This window comes from Eptesicus fuscus, chromosome 16 (genome assembly GCF_027574615.1).
Source record: "Eptesicus fuscus isolate TK198812 chromosome 16, DD_ASM_mEF_20220401, whole genome shotgun sequence".
Classification (NCBI taxonomy): Eukaryota; Metazoa; Chordata; class Mammalia; order Chiroptera; family Vespertilionidae; genus Eptesicus; species Eptesicus fuscus.
Genome location: NC_072488.1, coordinates 5,740,781 through 5,763,132, shown reverse-complemented (window position 1 = coordinate 5,763,132; position 22,352 = coordinate 5,740,781). Strand labels below are relative to the sequence as shown.

Sequence of the window (22,352 nt, the reverse complement as noted above, 5' to 3'; positions counted from 1 at the left end):
CAATTCTGCTCCTGCTTGCTGGACAGCCATGATGACAGCTGTGAGCAGCAGCTCTGTTTGTGGAGATGAATTGAAAGTTAGACTCTAACCAGAAGAGATGGATCTCAACTCTGCCTTTATGTATCTGGGAAAAGGACTGAAACGCTAATCCATTGCCTTGCTTATTCAAGACTTACACCAAATGTTGTAAATATAAAATAAGTACTGTGTGTGAAAGTGCTTTGAGTTTTTTAATATTTTATAAACATGAGGGTCTTTTTGTTTGCATTTCAATAGTATTTGGTGTTCAGAGTCCATCCTAAAATGCACAGAAAGCTGTCTGACCTCAGTGCCCTGCATGCCAACCTTTCATAACTGCTACTTGAAATTTGTTTCATTAGGAACTTACGGAGGTCTTACAAATTATTAAAGATGTGCACAGTAGTGTAATTTTCTCTAAGATTTATAGTGACTACTATATTCTCAATATAAAGCTTAGAGAAATAATATTGATACCAAATGCATTCAAAATACATTTTGTAAACATAAGTTTAGAATTTTAGTTTGCCTGTTTTGGCATTAGTAATACAATGAATTGTTATCTCAAAAAAGAGTTTTAAAGACATTAAACATCTGTTGTCTTAGGAGAAAATGTCACAAGCAAGACAAATCTGCCCAGAGCGGATAGAAGTGAAAAAGTCCGCATCAATTCTAGATAAAGAAATTAGTAGATTAAGACAAAAGATCCAGGCAGAACATGCTAGTCATGGAGATCGAGAGGAAATAATGAGGTAAGTGGTTGGTAGCTTTTCTACTTGGTTATGTTATCTATATATGTTATCAACGCAAAAAATAAATATTTAAATATAAATCTTAAATTTGGATCGAATAGTTCCACAGCATATAGTTTATAGCTAAACTAGTCTTTCATATGTGTACGTTAATAATAAACTAACTTTGCCATGGTTGGGTTGCTCAGTAGGTTGGAGCATCGTCCCACACACCAAAAAAGGTTTTGGGTTCAATCCCCAGTTGGGGCGTGTATAGGAGGCAACTGATCAATGTTTTGGTCTCATCGATTTTCTCTCTCTCTCTCTCTCTCTCTGTCTCTCTCTGTCTCTCTCAAAGTCAATAAAAAAATAATATAAACTAACTTTTTTCTTCCGAATTATTACAAAACTCATTACAGAATATTTGCGTATAAATGTTATATTTATACCTATAAGGTTCATATAGACATGAAATTGTTCAGCTTCACAAGTAATCAAAGAAATGCAAATCAGAATAATTAGAAGCCATTTTCACATACATGAAGATGGAAAAAACTTCATGTCAGTCAGAGCTCAGTGAAATGGATATTTTTATTCTAGATAAAAATGGAAGCTCCAGTGTAGTTAGAGCACAGGTTCTGAAGCAGAAGTACTTCGGTTTGAATGGCTATTCTGTTATCTTCTTATATGGCTGCAGCAGGTTATCCAGTGTCTCTGAACCTTGATTTCTCATCTGTAAAACAGATATAATTATAGTATTTCCCTTATAGGGTTATTGTGAAGATTAAATGAGACCATTCATAATAGACAGATATATAGGATACATACTATGTTAGATATTAGTGTTTCTGAAATATATTAAGGCAGTTTATGTCAAATGCCCTCAAAATTTTTGTTTTTAGAATCCCAAATGAGAAAAATAATTTTTGCTTGGATATGTTTATTGCAGTATTATTTATAACAGTGAAAAATTAGAGCCATGTACAACTATAGGATGATGATTAAATGGTAGTAGAAAATTGTAACTATGCACTTTTGAAGAACTTTTCCTATTGAAAAAAGGGCTGGAGACGGGAGCCATCTCAATTCTATTTTTAAAAACATTAGAAAACAAAAATAGTAAAGTTTTTCTTTAAAATAGATAATACCTCAGTGTTTAAAAAATACATATAGAAAGACAAAAAAAATTATTTCCTCTTTTTACTTTTTTTACTTTTATCTTATTAAATGTGCTCTCAGTGTTTCTATATGCAAATGTAGGGTAATGTGATGCTTTTTATCCTTTCAGATACAAAATATAGCACAGTATGTAACCTCTTTTGCAGATTGCTTTCTTTGATTTAATGATATAGAGTGTTTTGGATATTTTTTTCATTGTTTTAGAGGATTCAACCATCTATTGATGGATAGTTGAGTTTTAATTGAATCTTTTACTATTATATATAGTGGTACATAATAAGTAATTTTGTACGTGTGTCATTTTATTCAGGTTTAGTGTGTGTGTGTGTGTGTGTGTGTGTGTGTGTGTGTGTGTTTTAGGAAAAAAATCATTTTGACAGATTCCCCTTTCTGGGGATTGTATTTATTTGCACTCCCATCAGGAATGTATTAGAGGGCTTGTATCCCAATAGCCTAAACAGTGTGATCATCTTGTATGTTTTTTGCTGCTGGACAGTCCCCCCCCAAAAAAAAATAAAAACAAAAAAACCACACACACAAACTTCGGTGTAATTTTAATTTTTTGTTATTGAACATTTTTTTCTTGTCTGAACAACTGTTTATTTTTTGTTCTGTGCACTTTTTATGTATTTTTTTCATTGTCCCATGGATAATTTGGGTGTAAGGTAAGGAATGTATTTTTATTTTTTCCCAAATGGCCCTGTAGCCATTTGAAAAGTTGTTTGTCCTCTAATTGTTTCCTTAAAAATGGCTACATGAATAATATTTTTGCATATTTATAACTATTGGTCTTAACTTTGAATTGAAGACTAGTTTACCCTAATGTAGAATCCCCTGTCTCTTGAGTATCTGTGATAGTGCTTGTCTACGAAGTCCTGTAGCTTGTCCAGAATGTCAGACTCCGTGATCCTTTCACTTGGTACACAGCATGCTTTCTCAGTGTGGAGACTCAAGTCTTATTTCTTAAATGTTTTCTTGTGTTTTACTTTTTAAAATATTTTCTGTTCTGTTCACTTTACTTTTTGAGGTCTTCATCCTATATAATAAAAGGCTAATATTAATACGCAAATAGACCTAAGTGCAGAATGACTGATCACCGGGGCAGACGTTCAGCACAGGAACTGCCCCTGGTGGTCAGTGTGCTCCCACAGGGGAGCGCCGCTCAGCCAGAAGCTGGGCTCACGGCTGGCGAGCACAGCCTCTTCCGCCTCCACGGCAGCACTAAGGACCCCTAGGGGAGCAGGCCTAAGCCAGCAGTTGGACATCCCCCTAGGGGTCCCGGACTGCAAGAGGGCGCAGGCTGGATTGAGGGGTGTCCCCCTCCCCGCCTTCCCCCCCATTCCCCCCCCCCCCGTACACAAATGTCATGCACTTGGCCTCTAGTTTATGCATATATGTGTTAGATGGCCTTTGTCTTCTCTACATATTTTGTCTAACCATTTTATAAGTTTCCCCCCCCCCAATTTGTTTCCTTTTCTCCTTTCTGTTCTCTGTGCTCCTCAGTGTGTTCCCACATTGGTGTCTGTCACTGAGGGAAATATTTATTGCCTTCCAGTGTGATCCCTTTACATTTAGAAGGTGTATATTTTCTAAGGTCTGCCACTCTGGGCCCCACTTTCCTCTGTGCTTTCTCTGCCTTCTCTAGGGCTGGACTTTGTTCCTGCCCAGCCTGCTAACCACTCTTCCCGGACAGGGCAGCACCCACTCCTGCTGGTAGTGGATTGTGTTTACAACTCTGTGAAATCCGCTAGTTCTGGGTCCTCAGCACCCCCTGTACTCCCTGGTCTTCCCCATGAAATATATTTGAGATTTTACTGTTTTATGTTTCTTTGAATGGCCTTTATTTACTTAATATTTTGTTCATAAAATAGGCAGTACCAAGAAGCAAAAGAAACCTATCTTGATCTGGATACTAAAGTAAAGACTTTAAAAAGGTTTATTAAATTACTGGAAGAAATAATGACCCATAGATTCAAAACATACCAACAATTTAGAAGGTAAGTGCATTAAAAAAAAATGATCACATATGCATTTTTGATTTTTCTTTGTTTTCACTTATCCCTTATAAACATTTAATTAAATTAAAAGAACTTTACGTGATTCAGTTGGCGAAGACCTGTCAGTCCTTACCTTGTCAGCTGGTGCTCGCAGTCCTGTAATTTAATCAGAGAATTATGGATTTGAGTAGGCCTTTATAGCAGCTGTCCGACTTTTCCACTCCATCGGCTATCCGTCCTTTCCCAGATCATTCACAGGTGGCTGGTCACTGGCTGCTTACAGAGCCCTTCGGAGGGCAGCTCATTGGCCCTGAGGCAGCCTCTTTCACTCCTGGACGTTGCCCGCTGTTAAGGGATGCATGTTTTTGATGGGACCTGCTGAGGCAATATTCGGTTGATTTACCCTGATCAACAAGAATGGTGTGGCTGGTAGCTTGATGGATGCAGAATCTCTGCTTTGTTACAGCTATGGCTCCTCAACCTACTGCAGTACCTGAAACATAGTAGGAACTTGGTATATATTAGTTGCGTGAATTTACACAGGATTAGGGAAACTGGATATTATTAATGTTCCCAGAAATGTACAGACTCACGTGGATAAATTGACCCCAACGAAAGTCACAAGCAACAAATAAAGCAGAGGACTGTTTAAAGGCAGGGATGACCCTTGGTGTGCTTGGATCCAAGGCAGCCCTAGTCTTTACACTGACCCTCTATTTTCCTGGAAGCAATCCCTCAGTCACGTGCTTTTCCCCTGCCTTTATACCCCAAACTCTATTAGTCTTAAGACTATAAAAAGTTTTTTTAATGTATCTAGCTCTACCACATACATGGAAATTCAGATAAAACCATAACAAACAGGCTTTTACATGAGTGACCATATTCCTTAACTAAACTAAAACTTTGTTTCCGTTTTATAAGCATATGTTGGTAAGGCTTAAATAGGGTTTATTTTTATCCTTTTGAGGCTACTTTTAAGTTTCGTTTGGTGGGACCAGAGCAGCCTTTAGTCAAGTACTAATTTTTTTCTACCTGTGAAGCAGGTTCTGAGTACTGTACCTTGTAACTTAAAAGGTTTCCACTTGTGCCAGTGGGAATGTGAACTGCTCCTGGCTGTGGGTGTCTTCTGCTGCTTTCGGGTGTTTCTCTCTCCCCCCGTGGGTGGTTCCTCACACCCGATGAGTAGAGTGCTCAGTGAGACCCGCGGCACCCTCTCCAGGTCCTCTGGAGTCCTCTGTGCTGTGCTTTCCCCTGCAGACTCTGCCTTGGGAACCAGAGGCTCCTTGGCCTCCAAGGACTTCCAGCTCCACTTAGCTTTCCACCCTCTCCCCCTTACTCTTCCATAAGCTGTAATGTAAGGCATCCATAGGGCTCGGAAGAATGCCACCTGACAAGTAGAGACGGAAGGGGGGAGTTGGCATTGTGCCAGGCATTGTGTAGGTATCGTAGAGATGCAGTGACTAGAGGTTGCCCTTCCCCTTTTTGCTGCTACAAAGTTGAGAGAGGCAGATGAATAGACCTTTCACCCACTATCAACTGCTAGTCAGTCCTCGCTAGGAGCTGTATGTCTTCGGCGTTAGGGTGATGGATCGGTACATCCATATGGACCGGCTCTAATATCATGGGATACAGTCACTGTGAGATGTTATCATTCTGCCGATGTTTGTGCTAAAAATGTAGAGACAAGCAAAATATAAAGATCAGGAGAAAATCACCTAAAATTGCACCTATAAAATTGCCCACCAGTGTTAACATTTTAGCATATTTCTGTCTGGTCTTCCATGCTGGTTAAAGATCATGCTGAATACACTCTGTATCTTTATATTCTTAATGTGTCCAATTTTTTTTATTTCAAGGTGTTTGACTTTACGATGCAAATTGTACTTTGACAACTTATTATCTCAGAGGGCCTATTGTGGAAAAATGAATTTTGACCATAAGAATGAAACTCTTACTATATCAGTAAGTATCTTAACTTTGCATGTTAATTATTAGGAAATGCTTTGTCAAAGTGTTGAAAAGTAAATTGATCTTATTGGCTAAAGCTGCTATTGTAGCTTTTTTAATAAAAAAAAAATCTACCCCAGGCAACTACATTATTTTCTTATGGTGATAATTAGGAACTTTATTTCAGTAACACATAGTTGCCTTCTGTTTCTACTCCATTGGTTTCTTTCTTGAAATTATGTGGGACATTATAGAAGGTCCATTTTCTCTGGTCTCACTATAGGAAGCCAAGAAAGAATTTCTCAAAGAATGTTCTAGCCCATGTAATTGTTTGTGCTACTTATTTCTGAAGGTGTACCTAGATCTGATCTCTTTGGAGAAAGAAAGCTGCCACATTCAACTCTGTGGAGTCTGTCTTTATGTGTTCTCTCTTAGTCACGTGCATTGAAAGAGGGAGTGCAGGGCAAGAGCAGCTACCCACTCAAATAACGAGCAAAACTTTCAAATACTCACTTCTTCTAGTTGCCATAAATTTTATATGTCCATGTTAATGCTTAGAATAAGTAATAATTTGCAATACATATACAAAACAAAGGACTCATATCTAAAAATTTTAAATAATAATTATGCAAAAGATTGACAACACGTAAAAATGATCAAAAGGTTTAAACAGGAACTTCATAAATTAAAGTGTCCACATGGCAAATACGCCCATGAAAGTGTCCACTATCATTAGTCATCCGAAATACAAATTTATACCATAACGTACTATCACATCACCATTAGTGTGCCTAAAATGAACAAGACTGCTATGAATATCTTGTGTTGGTGAGGATATAGACTAAGAACTCTCATTCCTTGCCAGTGGGACTCTAACTTGGTAGAACTAATTTGGAAACGCGTCTGCCACTGTCGTTAAAGCAGGTCCACTCTTCAGAAATGGCAATATTCATTCACGTGGTTAAAGTCAAAATAGTGGTTACCTTTTGCGGATTGCTAGTGACGGAGAGAACACGGAAATTTGCAGAGATGCCAGAAATGTTCTGTCTTGATCTGAGTGGTGGTTCTTCAGTGTGTGTGTATGTGTTTGTATAAAAATTATTTGTGCTAAACACTTCAGTTTTGTTCCTTACGGTATGTAATTTAGACTCTAATAAAAAAAAATGAGTAAAAGAGCCAAGTATTAGGAGTGTTTGGGTAATTTATCCCCAGAGCTGACTATACAAGTGCAGCTAGATTTTCTGATGTTGTCATCCCTGTTATTCAAAAGAACATTATTGCTTTAAGACTAGTCATCTGCCCTGGCTGGTTTGTTCAGTTGGTTGGAGCATCATCCTATCCACCAAAGGGTTTTGGGTTTGATTCCCAGTCAAGGCACACAACTAGGTTGTGGGTTTGATCCCTAGTCAGGGCTCATATGGGAGACAGATGATCAATGTTTCTCTGTCTCTCCCCCTTTCTCTCTATAAACAAACAAACAAACAAACAAACAAACATATCCTTAGGTGAGGATTAAAAACAAAAAGGAATCTAGCCGAAACCGGTTTGGCTCAGTGGATAGAGCGTCGGCCTGCGGACTGAAGGGTCCCAGGTTCGATTCCGGTCAAGGGCATGTACCTTGGTTGCGGGCACATCCCCAGTGGGGGGTGTGCAAGAGGCAGCTGATCGATGTTTCTCTCTCATCGATGTTTCTAACTCTCTATCCCTCTCTCTTCCTCTCTGTAAAAAATCAATAAAATATATTTAAAAAATAAATAAATAAATAAATAAATAAGGAATCTAGTCGTCATTTTTCAAAAACGGGAAATTGATACCGATGTCCCATGATAAGTTAGTAATAGATCAGAAGTAAAATTTAGATCTCCATCATTCATCCAGGGATTCATTCATTAGATTGATACCAAATGCAGTTTTGGGCAAAAGATTACATTCTGTTACTTAGTTCTTACTTTCCTATGTGTTTTTTTGTTTATTTGGTTTGGCTGTTTACTGTGTATGTTAATGTTGCCTTTTCATTAGGATTTTCATGGAGGATTCAGACTTACAGATGATAAATATAAAATTTCAGTGTATGTTTAAATTCAGAATATTTTATAACTCTTAGATGATTAAAAAATAAATGAATGCTCACTTGAGAGCTACATAATTTTTCAAATAGCAATTTGCAAAATAAGTGAATCCATGTATCTGCCAAAATATGTGTGATGAACCTTCATGATGTAGAACCGGTGGGTGCTGCCCTTTCACCTCGTGTAGCGTATTTGTGCAGGTGGGTTCTGGCAGAATGAAGGAGTGCCTTCCGATGTTCAGTATGCCATCTTCTCAGGCAATTTCGACAGTGTGCTGTTCATTTATTAATTGCTAGTTTATTGTTCCCATGAGCCCTTATTTATTAAAGGATTTTTTTTCTAAGAGATTTTGTGAATTTCAATTCACTGCTGTTATTTTCTTGGCCAGTGTGAGCCTGTTTAAGTCGGTCTTATGTCTTTTTGACAATCAGTAATTGCTTTTAAAGCAACTTTACCACTAGATGTCACTGGAATTCAAGTAACAAAAGTTATCTTGGCACTTAGAAATGTTTGAAAAATGAAATAAACAAAACAATCCCATTTACAATAGCATCAAAAACAGTAAAATACTTCGGAGTAAATTTAACCAGGGTGGTGAAAGATCAGTCCACTGGAAACTATAATGCATTGATGAAAGAAATTGAAGACGACACAGGTAAATGGAAAGATAGCTGGTGTTCATGGATCAAAAGAATTAGTATTGTTAAAATGTACGTACTTTCCAAAGCCTGACTAGATTTAACTCAGTCCCTATCAAGATTCCAATGGCATTGCTCACAGAAGTAGAAAGCACAATCCTAAAATTTGTGTGGAATCATAAAAGACCCTGAATAGCCAAAGCAATCTTGAGGAAAAAAGAACAAATCTGGAAGCAGTCACGCCTCTTGATTACTACAACGTTTAACACCGTTTGAAATCTTCCCCAAGAAGAAAACATAGGGAGGAAGCTCCTTGATGTTGGTCTTAGCAGTGATTTTTGGGTTTGACACCAGAAGCACAAGCTTTGGGTATATATCCAAAGGAAAGGAAATGAAATCACATCTGCACCCCCATGCTCATTGCAGCATTATCTACAATAGCCTAGACATGGATACAACCTAAGTGTCCACTGAGAGATGAATGTGATATTCTCTCTCTCTCTCTTTCTCTCTCTCTCTCTCTCTCTCACACTCACTCACACACACACACACACACGGTAATATCATGTAGCCATAAAAAGGAGAGGAAATGGACATCCAGGCAACAACATGGATGAACCTCAGGGCATCATGTTAATAAAGTAAGTCACACAGAGAAAGACTAATGCTGTCTGGTGGAACCCATGTGGAATCTGAAAGAGCCAAACTCGGGGAAGCAGAGAATGGTGGTGCCAGGTGTCGGCGTGGGGGAAGCAGGGTCACAGGGCCCAGGCTAGCCGGGATGAGTAGGTTCTTCCCGACCTTGTCTTCTACAAGTTGTGTGGTTTCAGGTGTGCAGGGGACTATGAAAATGCCAGGATGACTAGTTCCAAGTATTGTCATGACTAACATTTGGCTCACATTGGCATTTTATTATCAAGCCTTTGGAATTGTGGTATGTTAGATCTCATTACAGTGAGAAAATGCTTTCAATGTTATTTTTCTCACAATACAACAAAAACCACTGTTATATATAGCTCCTTGTTTTACTGTAAAATTTTCAATGGAATAGATGTCATTTCCACGTGACGAAATGACTTTATTCTCTTTTATTATTTTTAACTGTAAACCTGTTCTTTCTAATGCAAGACGTCCTTTTTGTAAAGAATCTACTAATGCCTGTTTCTGCATCCCCCTCCCCCATTGACTCACTCAAGGTGCAGCCTGGCGAGGGGAACAGAGCGGCTTTCAACGACATGCGAGCCTTGTCCGGAGGCGAGCGCTCCTTCTCCACCGTGTGCTTCATCCTTTCTCTGTGGTCCATTGCCGAGTCTCCTTTCCGGTGCCTGGATGAGTTTGACGTCTACATGGTAGGGTTACCTTTTAGATTCTCGGGTTCGGGGTGGGGGGTGGACGTGTGTTTTGTGTGGAAGCCATGCTCTTTGGTTTTACCCCAATGGAAAAGCTCCTGCCCGACACTGCAGCCCGCGGTTAGTGCAGAGAGAACTGAAGAGCTGCAGTTCTCTCCCTGCTGCGGTGCGGCAGCTGCAGAGACCCGTCCTGTTTCCTCCTCTTCTCTCCCCTCGGGATGGCCTTCCTCTCCACCGGATGGACCTCCGGGAGCCTCTTCCCTACTGTGTTCCCATCTTTCATTTTAACAGAAAGTCAAAAGCAGTTAGTTTACGACTTTCCTTCCTCCACAGCCACTCAGAGCAGTAGATATGACACAAGGGAGTGGGAACACTTGATTTTTGAAGTCTAAAAACCCAAGCTTGAGACCAATTACCCAAATGACTTTGGGCAAAGTATTTATCCTTTTCAGGCCTCAACTTCTTCATCTTAAAATAAAGCTATTAATCTTTCCTGCCTCATAGGGTTATAGTGAGGCTCCAGTGGGGTCTTGCTTGGTGCACAGAGTAAGTTCTCCCGAATTATCTATGAATCATTCTCTGTACTTCTTCATGCCCCGTTCTTTCCTAAATCCACTGTCATCTGAGTTTAGACTGACTACTCTAGCAAAACTGGTTTAGCCAAATCATAAACCAACTTCCAATCCACTTTAATTCTTTCAGTATTTGGCACCGCAGACCTATCCTCTTCCTCCAAATGTGTCTTCTCGCTGGTTTCCACCTCCTCCCTCCTGGTTCTGCTGCCCCCCCTAAATTTGTTGCCCTTAAGTGCTTGAGGTCTTCTTTGTTGTTTATTTTTACACTGTTGTTGATTTTCCTGGGTACCATACTCTGTTTCTCCCCCTCTTCGCCTCCCCCACTCACAGTTGCCCAAACTACTACCTGCATTTGGAAACCGTTCAGATCTCCCCTGACATCTCTCTTGCCCATATGCCCAACTACCAGTCAGACATAATCTAGCCAACGACCTGCATCTCACACTCGGCATGTCTGAGACCGAATATGTCTTCCACCCAAAGCCTCTGCCTTCTCGTCAGTTTCTACCTCCAGTCGTGGCAAATTGCCAATGCCAACCCAGTCACCTAACTGCGAAACTTGATCTGTGATTCTTCCTTCCACTTGCACATTAAGTCTGACCCCTGTCTGTTCCTCCTTTAAAATATCTAACTCCTGCCCTCTTCTTCCTGGTACCTGTCCTCCTCGCCTTTTACCTGTTGTTATCACCTCGTGTCCAGATCCCAACTTTAATCTTGCTGCTCCGTCAGTCCCTCCTTCACCATGACCCAGTGTGTATTTCTAAAACAAACTGGATTTTGGTCACTTCGTTGTTTAAAACTCTCCCTTGGCTAATGGTCCCGTCTGGGATGAAGGCTAATTCTGTAGGGTAATTGGAGACCCTCGGGGTGGTGATTTTCCAAACACTGTGCCTCTGCTTGTTGTGCCTTCTTCACGGTGTTGCACCTACTCCTCTCCCAGGACTCGGCTCAGCGTCCCCTTTATGTGGCCTCCTGGCTCCCACCTGCAGGCAGGTTAGAGACGCCTCAGAGCTCCCTCACATTGCCTCATTATATACTTTATATTATGTATTGCATGTACTATTACACTAGTATTTTATCTATATGTATTTTCCATTCCGTTGCTGTCCCTCTTATGTCTGAATCTCCCACCAAATTGTAATCTTTTTGAGGTCATATTTCTATCTTCTAATGCCTAGCCCATAGTAAGCATTTAGAAAATGCTTATTCATGAATCAGAATTGATACTTGTGAGTGCTATGTAATCTTTCAAGTGTCATCCCCCCCCCCCCATATCACTGTTGATTAGTTAGAAATTCCTCTGAGAATTGGCCTTGAAGCTAATTCACCAGTCTTAGAAGGCAATTGTTCTTGCATGCATTGTTTTTGTCCCAAATACCATTTTGCAGTCCAGTCCTATGACCCATCTTATGTCATATTTAATTCCGGACAACTTCTTTCTCTTTCAGAAATTTAGAGGGTCTTAATCAGGATGGCATTTTGCCCCATTAAAATTATTCAGAAAAATGCACCCAGGTTCTGAGAACCAATCCAAAGGAAGCAAATATGTTTTTGGCGCGTTGACAGCTTTGTCATTAAATGATAGGCCACGCCGGGGCAGTGTTCTGAAAGGACAGGTTGCCATTTGTGCAAGCTCTGGTTATTTTTGTTCACTTTACGTGAGATTACTTTGCAGATATTCCTGATGGAAGCGTTTGTATCCTACGAGCCACTGAGCAGTGTAGGCGGGATGTGGGTCCCCTGTCTGCCTCCAAGGCCCATGTTCTGAACCAGCAGGCTGCACGCACACGTGGTTTCCAGGAGTCCTGTCAAAATGCATCCTCCATCTGTCTCGGCTCCCAGCGCTCAGGAGCTCTCAGGGATGGGAGGGCTGCTTTGATTATTTTTCTTTTCTGTTATTTAACTCAGAAAATGTAAGCACAGTTTAATTCATTTCATTTCAAAACCTGTTATAACTAAACATTCTCTTTCTATATACCGATGCGCTCTTTATTTTAAAGATTTAATTGAGAAATTGGTCTGTGAATTCAACTTGGTTCACGTTGCACAAATGGTAGAAGATGAAGGGGGCAGGCAGTGTTTAAAGCACCTTAATCATTGAGGGAAAATTTGAGAGTCGTGTTAGGTTTGCACTAGTCACTTTAGATACTGTTCTCCTGAGTGACTATTACTGAACAAATTAGATTCATTCTGGAGCAGTGCGTGGTGTCTTTGGAATGCTTATAAACACATTTGCCGCAGAAATTACATGGGAGATGTACCCAGTTGTTTTCCCTAAGAGTTTTGGACATTATCTTCTCTAAGCTTGGCATCAGGGAGAAGGTAATGGATGATCCATGGATAAAAATCCAGGGGTTTGCAGTAGCCAGCAGATTACTGTGTTCCCAGGAACTTGATTGACAGGCCGCCACCCTGACTTCTGCTTGTTCTCCAGGACATGGTGAACCGGAGAATCGCAATGGACATGATACTCAAGATGGCAGATTCCCAGCGCTTCAGACAATTCATCTTGCTTACCCCTCAGAGCATGAGGTAACTTTTAAGTCTGCTGTGAATATGTGTCAAGTGTATAAAATGGGGAGAAGTCTTTTATAATCTCAAATTTTTTTATAATATATTTTTATTGATTTCAGAGAGGGAGGGAGAGGGAGAGGGAGAGATAGAAACATCAATGATGAGAGAGAATCATTGACCAGCTGCTTCCTGCATGCTCCCCAACTGGGGATCGAGCCTGCAACTCGGACATGTGCCCCTGACCGGAATCGAACCTGGTACCCTTCACTCCACAGGCTGATGCTCTATCCACTGAGCAAACCGGCTAGGGCTATAATCTCAATTTTTAAAGTGCAAATGCTTAAATGACCATTAAAAGGAAAAATTAGCCTCTACACCAGTTCTGAGATTTAAGGTAATTTTTTCTTTGTAGATATTTCAAATCTGGTTTGTAATCTCCCTTCCTAACAGAAGCAGGTTGATCTGGATGTGATTTTTGACTGATTACTGTTTTATTTGAATCTGCTCCTCTGTGTTTATGACGACCAACTAGTGGCAAGTGGTTGTAGTCATTCCGTTTAGACTAAAGGAACGCGCATGATTCCCTGCGCTTGGCTCTTTTCCCGGTCAGTTACATCCTTCCCCACAGGGAGCGCTCCTCTGCGCAGTCAGCTCTGCTGGGTGCCTGCCTGCTGGGGACCAGGCTCCGTGTCGCTTAGAGCCCGTATTCTCTCTAAAGTGGTCGCTTTGGTGGGGATTTAAATTTGTTACTGGAAATATCAGGTAACCCCTTTCCAGCTAGACAAGAAGAACAAGAGTAAGGAATAGTTGATATATAAATCCCCCTCATTTTCTTTTTCTGCCAAACTGAAAACCCATAGCATTTAGCAGGAAGTTAATTTTTTTAAATGAAAACAAATTATTTCCTTATTGCAAATCATATTTCTTCTGGAACTTCAGAGAGTAGCCATACCCCCCTGCTGTGAATATATGTTAACAGATAACAGCCATTTAGATTTATAGTTTCATGAGAAGGAGGAGAATTTTCTCGTAATGTGAAAACGTTCTTTGAAATGTGAATAATTAATTTTACTTCCTCTAGCTCACTTCCATCAAGTAAACTGATTAGAATTCTTCGAATGTCTGATCCTGAAAGAGGGCAGATGATACTGCCTTTCCGACCCGTGGGTCAAGAGGAAGAAGAAAATGGAAGTTGATTGTCTTCGTGTTGAAAGCTCTGTAAAGGGAAAAGAGTTCAGGACTATTTGATGTAATAAAATGGAACTGAAGATATTCTGAAATAAAAGATTCCTTTGTATAGATGACCACAATAAAATATGTAAATAACCTAGAAAACCAGCCACAACCAGCAATTTGAAATTACTCTTATTTTACTTGGAGAAAGTCAGTTTCATAGTACTGGATTTAAATCCTTTTATGTTTATTTGTTTATTTGTTTCATTTTGTTTTATTTTTAACCATCTACTTTTATAGATTCTTGTTCAGAAGTAAAATTTTGTACATATGTACATGTACATATCTGTTTCATTTGGGTTCATTTCTATAGGATTTGTAAGAATGAAAATAAACGTTTTGATTCCCTGATTATATTTAGTCCTGCTTTTCCAGAATATTACATTCTCATCGTTGGTTTCTACTTTTTATTAATGAAAAGAGCCACTCAGTCTGCTGGAGAATCTGTTTGCTGTGAGTGTCCCGAATACCCCCAGGGCCCACTTCCTTCTGCTGCTGCTTCAGACTCACAATTGCAGGTGGGCGCGCGTGGCGTGCGTGTGTGTGTGTGTGTGTGTGTGTGTGTGTGTGTTGTCTGTCATAGTGTTGGACACATGGTAGGTCCATGAAGATTGGTGTGTGTGTGTGTGTGTGTGTGTGTGTGTGTGTGTGTGTTGTCTGTCATAGTGTTGGACACATGGTAGGTCCATGAAGATTGCTATATGTGTGTGTGTGTGTGTGTGTGTGTGTGTTGTCTGTCATAGTGTTGGACACATGGTAGGTCCATGAAGATTGGTGTGTGTGTGTGTGTGTGTGTGTGTGTGTGTGTGTGTGTGTGTTGTCTGTCATAGTGTTGGACACATGGTAGGTCCATGAAGATTGCTGTGTGTGTGTGTGTGTGTGTGTGTGTGTGTGTGTGTGTGTGTGTTGTCTGTCATAGTGTTGGACACATGGTAGGTCCATGAAGATTGGTGTGTGTGTGTGTGTGTGTGTGTGTGTGTGTGTGTGTGTGTTGTCTGTCATAGTGTTGGACACATGGTAGGTCCATGAAGATTGCTATGACGGCATGGCCCAGAGCCTGACTTAACCAATTGCCCTTCCAAGGAGCCTTCCCAGCTCCTCACCCCACCCACCCTCACTCTGGGGAGGGAGCAGGGGAGGCACTCCCTGAACCTTTCCCATCTCTCCCTGCCCCTTTGGACACACCTCGCTCAGGTGGTGAAGGCACCAGGATATTCTGTTAGCACGTGGGGTGGGAGTTTGGTTTCATCGTGTTTGTGGTTCGGTTTGCTTGCCTCAGCTTCTGTTGAATGGATAAATGATTGGGCAGTGGTCTCTGTCTTATTTCATAATCCGGAGGCAAAGAAAAAGAGTGTCTAGCAAAAAGCACTCAATAAGAAAGGAATAAGATAGCACTGCACTGTGATACTATACTGCCTACATGTGGCCAATTAATGTTAAATAATTAAAATGAAAAATAGCTCCTCAGTCACACTGGCCACATGTAGCTGGTGGGGACATGCATGTTCCCATCACCAAGGAAGCTCTGTTGGACGGCACTGTAGGAAAGAACTGAACTGCTCTAGACATGCTCGGAAAATGCAAACCTGCCTTTAGAGTCCTTTGTTTTTAATTTTAATTATTGATTTGAGAGAGAGAGAAACATTGATGAGAGAGACACATCGATTATCTGCCTCCTGCACACCCCCTACTGGGGATCGAGCCCACAACCCAAGCATGTGCCCTGACCTGGAATCCAACCTGCAGCCTCTTGGTTGGTAGGTTGATGTTCAACCCCTGAGCCACACCAGCCAGGCAAGCCATCAGAGCTCTTGATGGAATCTTTTCTGCCTTCCTTCCTGGGGCTACGAAGGTCAGAGTGTTGTTCCATCCTGATAAAGAACAGATAGTGTCCTTTTGGTCTGGAAAGACCTCTTTCGGAGGACACTGCCCAGCCTGCTGAATGTGCCCTCCCAGCTCGTGTGGAACATAACGTGTTGTTAACACCAGAGTCACACTGAGATACATTTTATTTTCATATCGTGAGCATTTTTTAAGGATGAAAAGGTTGTGTTTTCTGTAAACTTTACATGCCAGATGAAATTGTCCCTCTTTTGAGGGCCAGAATGAAGTTGGAAGTTGCTTTTCCCCTTCTGTTGTCATTAATTCCTCGAATTCCAGAGTTGTCTGATTAAGGGTTAGATTTGGTAAGTAGTAGCTAGCTGACCCTTGATAATTATGAACATCGGTTTCACATCTAAAATTATGAAATAAGAATTCAGGGAAAAAGTCAAATGTTATAAATTTATTTGGGACTTCTATCGCCACCTCTTCAGAAGCCTTTGAAAACTCAAGCAGAAATCAATACACTTTTTGTCACTTTCAATAAATAATATCTTTGTGTATATATATATATAGATAGATAGATATACTTAATGAGTTATTTATCAGGATTTTTAAGTTTTATACTGCATTAATTCCAAAACAGCTTTTTCCAGGTTGGTAGGATGCAAATGAGGTAAGAGTGAAGGCAACCCTAAAAGGCATGCAAATGTAGTACATTTATATTCACTGGTAAGACAAGCTCTTGTGTGTGGACCACATGGAAGAATCAAGAACCCCTGTGTGTGTCTGTCCAGTACTATTTTACAGGAAAATGGTGACACAGCTTATAATTAAGTTACATTACCATAGGGGGGGCGGTGAGGGGGTTCTCAGTGCTACTGACATGTAATCAGGGAGACACAAGCATTAGCAAAACATGAATGAGAAGTCATAGAACTCTTTGCTGCACATTTCTGGCCAGGCTTTGGAGAAGGAAGGTTGGTTATGAAATAATATTACACATATCACATTGTGGCAGGTTGTTTTATAATATATGCTTTTTAAAATTCATTAGCAAATGACATTCTCATGCACACGAGTGTTTCAAACACAAGAAGCAAGTCCATGTATAGGTAGTCCAAGCAATGTGTGTGTGTGTGTGTGTGTGTGTGTGTGTGTGTGAGTGAGAGTGAGAGAGAGAGAGAGAGATAGCTGCAGATTGAATGGAACATTGAAACTTATGCAGTCCATAGCGTTGACCTCAGCTCATTTCTGAATGTCACACTGCAGAAGTAGTACAATGGAAGGGTCGCTCTTGGCCGCTTCTTTGAATTCATCCAGTGTAATCTGGTCGTCTTTGTTCTTATCCATCTTGCTGAAAATCTTGTCTACCCGCTGCTCAGGAGTAAGGCCGTCCTCATTCATCTTCATCATGATCACAGTGCCCACCATTTTGTAGATAGCCTGCAGAAAACAAGAAGCAGACCAGAAGGTTCTATGATAGGATCAACAACTCCAGTTTACTCCAAAGACCTCTTTAAGTGCTTTAAATACGAGAGTGATATACTCAGATATGGGTAAGTCTCAGGACCACTTGGGTAGAGAAGAACTTTGGATGGTTGCCAGGTTTCTGGCTGGAGGAAATGGGCAGAAAGAGCCGCTCAGTGGTGAGATCAAGAACCATGGGTTGGGGTTGGTCAGGGAGGAAAATGATGGCTTCTGTTATAAACACCAAGTTTGAAGTGTAGGCGATGGTCAGCAAGCCCTCGCCCTTGGAGAAATGGGGAAACATGAAATGTGGTCTCAACTGATAAGGAACTGACAGCCGCTTAAGACAATCACACGACATGGACCACTACCATTCAGCCCTGAAAGAAGTCGGTGTAAGGAGAACTGGGGGTTGGGGACTGTGTTCGTAAATTAAAGCTAGAGCAGCAAGGCTCCACTTGTTCCATTCGTCACACACAGTTCTCAAGGGGGCTGTTTCCTCGGTAGAAACAATGTTTTTCTCAGAAAAAATGTCTTAAAGAAATAAATGCCCATCTACTAATATACAAAGACTTGCAGGTCCTAGCCAAAAAGTGGAAGCAATTGGTAAACAGATGAACACATGTGACATATTTTACGCAATTGAATACTATTTTAGCATAAAAAATGAATGTGGTAAATCCTACAACAGAGATAAAAAGGAAGCCACAGACAGAGGGCCACGTGCCTACATTGTTGGATTCCAGTGACATGACACGTACAGAAGGACAGTACTTTACGGAGCCCGGAGGTGGCAACAGGTGGGCAAAGAGACTACTGGTGGGGGGGGGGGGGGCATGTAAAATTGGATTGTGGCGATGGCTGCGCACTTTGCTACGTTTACTAAAAACCATTTAATTGCGCCGTTAAAATGGGTGAAATTGTGGTCTATAAATTATGACCCAGTAAAGTCTTTTTTCAATGCCAGTTGGAGGAGCCGCGGCGGCATCTCCTGCCCACGGGGCAGCTGGTTGGGGGGAGAGGGCCCGTCCAGCAGAGCAGAGCTAACTGGCGGGGAAACTCCTGGTAACATCCTCCGCGCCCAGGAGGCTCCTGTTGTGTGAGCGCAGAGCGTGAGCCGCTGGTGAAATGCCACCTCAATGGGCAGCGCCAGGTGCTTGGGTGTGGACTTTCCCCGCCCTGCGCTGGAGGGGGGGACGAGGCAGGAGAATCCGGGGCCTGGCATGTCACTAGCAGGGCTCCCGGGAGGAAGGAGCCGCGGCAGACCTACGCCGAAGGAAGCGGGCACAGACCCGGGCTCTGCCCCTGTGCCCCGCAGCCCGGCCGGCCGCCCCGAGGGCCCGCGCTCACCTCGATGATCTCCAGCATCTCCACGCGCGTGATCTTGCCGTCGCCGTCCAGGTCGTACATGTTGAAGGCCCAGTTCAGCTTCTGCTCGAAGCTGCCCCTGGACGTGATGGACAGGGCGCAGATGAACTCTCGGAAGTCGATGGTGCCGTCCCCGTTCTTGTCGAAGGTGCGGAAGGCGTGCTGGGCGAACTTGGAGGCGTCCCCGTACGGGAAGAACTGCGGAGCGGACAGACACGGTCAGGGGGCCGCCGGGAGGGAACCGGGAGGGAACCAGCCCGTCTAGGCGGGGTCTGAGCCCCTCTAGGCAGACAGGCCGCAGCACACGGGTGGTCTCAGGCTGGGGAGCCGGGGTGCAGGGGCTCCCCTGTCTGAGCAGCAGCTTGGCCCCGAGCTCAAGGCCAAGGGCGCTGGCACCGGGAGGGCTGTCTGCGGGGGTGACCTCCCTCACAAGCACCTCGCTGTTTCCCGTGGGCGAGGCTGGTGGAGCCTGAATGGGGGTGGCTAGCACCCCTCAGCTGCGGCCTCTCCCTTCACTCCCCAGGTAGCAGCCTCCTCTTCCCCCGCAGGGGTGGGGTGGGGTGGGGGAGGGATTCTGCACGGATGTCCACGTTCCCCTCCAGGAGAACATCTAGGTCCCTGCCCCAAGAGCCCAGCGAGGTTGCCCAGACCTGCTCTCTCCAGCCAGCTGTCCCCCTGCTGAGGCCCCAGTGTCCAACCGCCTTTCACAGGGACTTTTCTTTTGTAGAGCAGACATTTAAAAGCCATTAAAAATAGAACACGACTGGGCTTACTTTTGAGAGAGAGAAAGGGGTACTTCTCAGAGCCACCAGTTGGCAAGGGGGCCGCGGGAGGCGATGGGTACTAGGAGGGGAAGGAAGCAGAGACCCGGAGCGGCCAGGCGAGCAGAAGCAGGTGGTGGCCTCGGCCCCGGACATGAGTCTAAGCCCTCGCAAAGGGCAGGGAATCTGACACCTGACCCTCTGTCTGGTCCAGCAAAGCTAAAGGACATTGTCCAGGTGGAGGGTAGAAAAGAGGCAAATGAACCTCAAACTCCCCCCTCCCTACCCCCCCCTCCAAATAACCCGTTGTATTTAAAAACAGAAAAGGTATATATGTATTCCTGGATGAATAAATCCAGCACATTCAAAGCATATTCTTGAGGATATGTTTTGCAAGTGTTACCACTTGCTAGCGGGACAGATGGTTGGCTTCGTGCCCACTCGGGGCTGTCTCCCTTTGGGAACCTCAGTTTCTCTCTCGCTGTCCATCCTGGCCTGGGACCCGCTGCCCACTCTTCCTACACCTGGAAGCACAATGGAAGGCAGAGCGTTTCCCTCCGGAGATAAAAGATGCTTTTCCACATCGGGACCCCTCACCTGAGGCCCAGAGAAGGGACCAGCCTCGCTGGGGGAGGGGGAGCTGGCTTAGGTTTGAATTTCAGTAGCAGCCACATCCAGACACCAAGATCCATTCTGGTTACCACTGCTGTGTACCACCTCACCCCAAAACTTAGTGGCACAAAACAACGGCGATCATTTTATTAATCTCAGAAAACAAACACTGGACAGCCATTTCCCCCCATCAAACAACTTATGGTTCTATGGCTGCGAAGGACAGCTTCCTCCTCTGTTCCCTCATTCCCTAAGCATTTCATATTTATGCTGTCCTTCATTTTGCATTATTCATCAACATCCATTGCACCCTTTCTCTTGCCAGGCCCTGTCCTCGGTGCTGGGAATACAGAGATTCAGACCTTGCAATTAATGGGGGGAACCCAAGGTGAAATTTACAACAGTCGTGTTATCTGGTAAGAGCTAGCTTCGGGTGGTTTCAAAGAGGGGTGCTATGGAGGAAAAGTTCACCCTTCTTTCCCTCTGCACCCCTCTCCCCCCATGCCTCTCGAGAGCTCGGGTTCCTGAGGATAGGTTGCCAGGTGCTGAGTTTTGAACCAAGCAATTTGAACTTGAAAATTTCTAAATAGGTAAATTGGATCGTTATGTTCTCTGAACTGTTTTGTACTCACCCTTCTGACACCAAACATGTGAGTTTTTGTTTTGTTTTTACCCCTCACAACAACCAATTCTCCAACTCTTTGGATACCAACTGGGTGTCCTAGAAGTCAATTCAATTCTGATATTAACTGCCGAGAGTTAGGGCACACCCCATAGGTCAAGGGCTCAGTCCCACAAGACTGCCCCCTGGAGATACCAGTCACAAGTCCCAGGTTTCCACCTGTACCTCTGATAGACCTGCTATAAAGTTGGGGGTTCCCTCAACATCCTCCTTTGATAATTTGCTAGAATGACTCAGAATTCAGGAAGGCACTTTATCTACTACTAGAGGCCTGGTGCACGAAATTCATACACTCGGCGGGGGGGCTCCCCTCAGCTCAGCCTGCACCCTCTCGAAGTCCAGGAGCCTAAGCCAGCAGCCAGACATCCTTAGCATTGCTGTGGAGGCAGGAGAGGCTCCCACCACCGTCACTGCGCTCTCCAGCCCTGAGCCTGGCATCTGGCTGAGCAGTGCTCCCCCTGTGGGAACACACTGACCACCAGGGGCAGCTCCTGCGTTGAGTGTCTGCCCCCTGGTGGTCAGTGTGCATCATAGCGACCAGTCGCTCCACCATTGGGTTGATTTGCATATTAGCCTTTTATTATATAGGAGTACCAGTTTCTTATAAAGGTATAAAGGGCATAACTCAGGAAGCGTCCAACAGAAGAGAGCACAGGACAAGGTGTGGGGAGGGTGCATGGAGTTCCATGTCCTCTCGGGGCACACTGTTTCCCAGTGCCTCTATGTGATCACCACCCGGGGAGCTCCTGACCTCTATGGTTTAAGGCAGGCGTCCTCAAACTGCGGCCCGCGGGCCACATGCGGGTGTTTTTGCTGTTTTGTTTTTTTACTTCAAAATAAGATATGTGCAGTGTGCATAGGAATTTGTTCATAGTTTTTTTTTAACTATAGTCCGGCCCTCCAACGGCCTGAGGGACAGTGAACTGGCTCCCTGTTTAAAAAGTTTGAAGACCCCTGGTTTAAGGGGTTTTGTGCAATTTCATTAAATTTTGCTGATAAAATCATCGGCCATTGCTGATGGAACTCAGTCTCCAGCCCCTCTCCCCTGCCTGGAGGTCTGGGGTGGGGTTGAAAGTCCCAACCCTCTAATCATGTTTTGTCTTTCCCTGACCAGTTCCCATCGAGGATCCCCCAGCCGCCATCATCTCATTACATAGTGAGTGAATGAGTGAACTACTTTCTTTTTGAACTGTTCTTCCTAATCATCGTCCTATGTAGTTGCAACCAATTACACATTCAGTGTCTCTGGAGTCCTCAACACAACCCAGGGGGATGGTTTGATTCCTGTGAACTTGTACTTGGTAACAGAGAAGCGGGTTTTTTAGGATAGGGGTTTAGCGCCGTCTGTCATTCCTATTTATTTAGGGGATTCTTTACTTCCTATTACT

General features: G+C 43.2%; 2 protein-coding genes across 3 annotated transcripts in view; one reads left to right on the top strand and one right to left on the bottom strand.

The window, feature by feature from the left end:
* SMC6 (structural maintenance of chromosomes 6) overlaps window positions 1-14,601 on the top strand; it is a 55,927-nt gene extending 41,326 nt beyond the window's left edge. For both annotated transcript variants that reach the window (XM_054727867.1, XM_028140361.2), the window contains 6 exons: window positions 625-770; window positions 3,800-3,925; window positions 5,782-5,887; window positions 9,776-9,928; window positions 12,938-13,035; window positions 14,099-14,601. In XM_054727867.1, the coding sequence (XP_054583842.1) occupies window positions 625-770; window positions 3,800-3,925; window positions 5,782-5,887; window positions 9,776-9,928; window positions 12,938-13,035; window positions 14,099-14,213 (744 nt within the window). In that variant the 3' untranslated portion in view covers window positions 14,214-14,601. The remainder of the gene's footprint in view (window positions 1-624; window positions 771-3,799; window positions 3,926-5,781; window positions 5,888-9,775; window positions 9,929-12,937; window positions 13,036-14,098) is intronic.
* A 2,624-nt stretch (window positions 14,602-17,225) lies between these two features.
* The window catches only part of VSNL1 (visinin like 1), a 58,497-nt gene continuing 53,370 nt past the window's right edge, over window positions 17,226-22,352 (bottom strand). The window contains exons 3-4 of the mRNA XM_008162396.3: window positions 18,892-19,107; window positions 17,226-17,517 (exon numbers count right to left, since the gene is read on the bottom strand). Coding sequence (XP_008160618.1) covers window positions 17,320-17,517; window positions 18,892-19,107 — 414 coding nt within the window. The 3' untranslated portion in view covers window positions 17,226-17,319. The remainder of the gene's footprint in view (window positions 17,518-18,891; window positions 19,108-22,352) is intronic.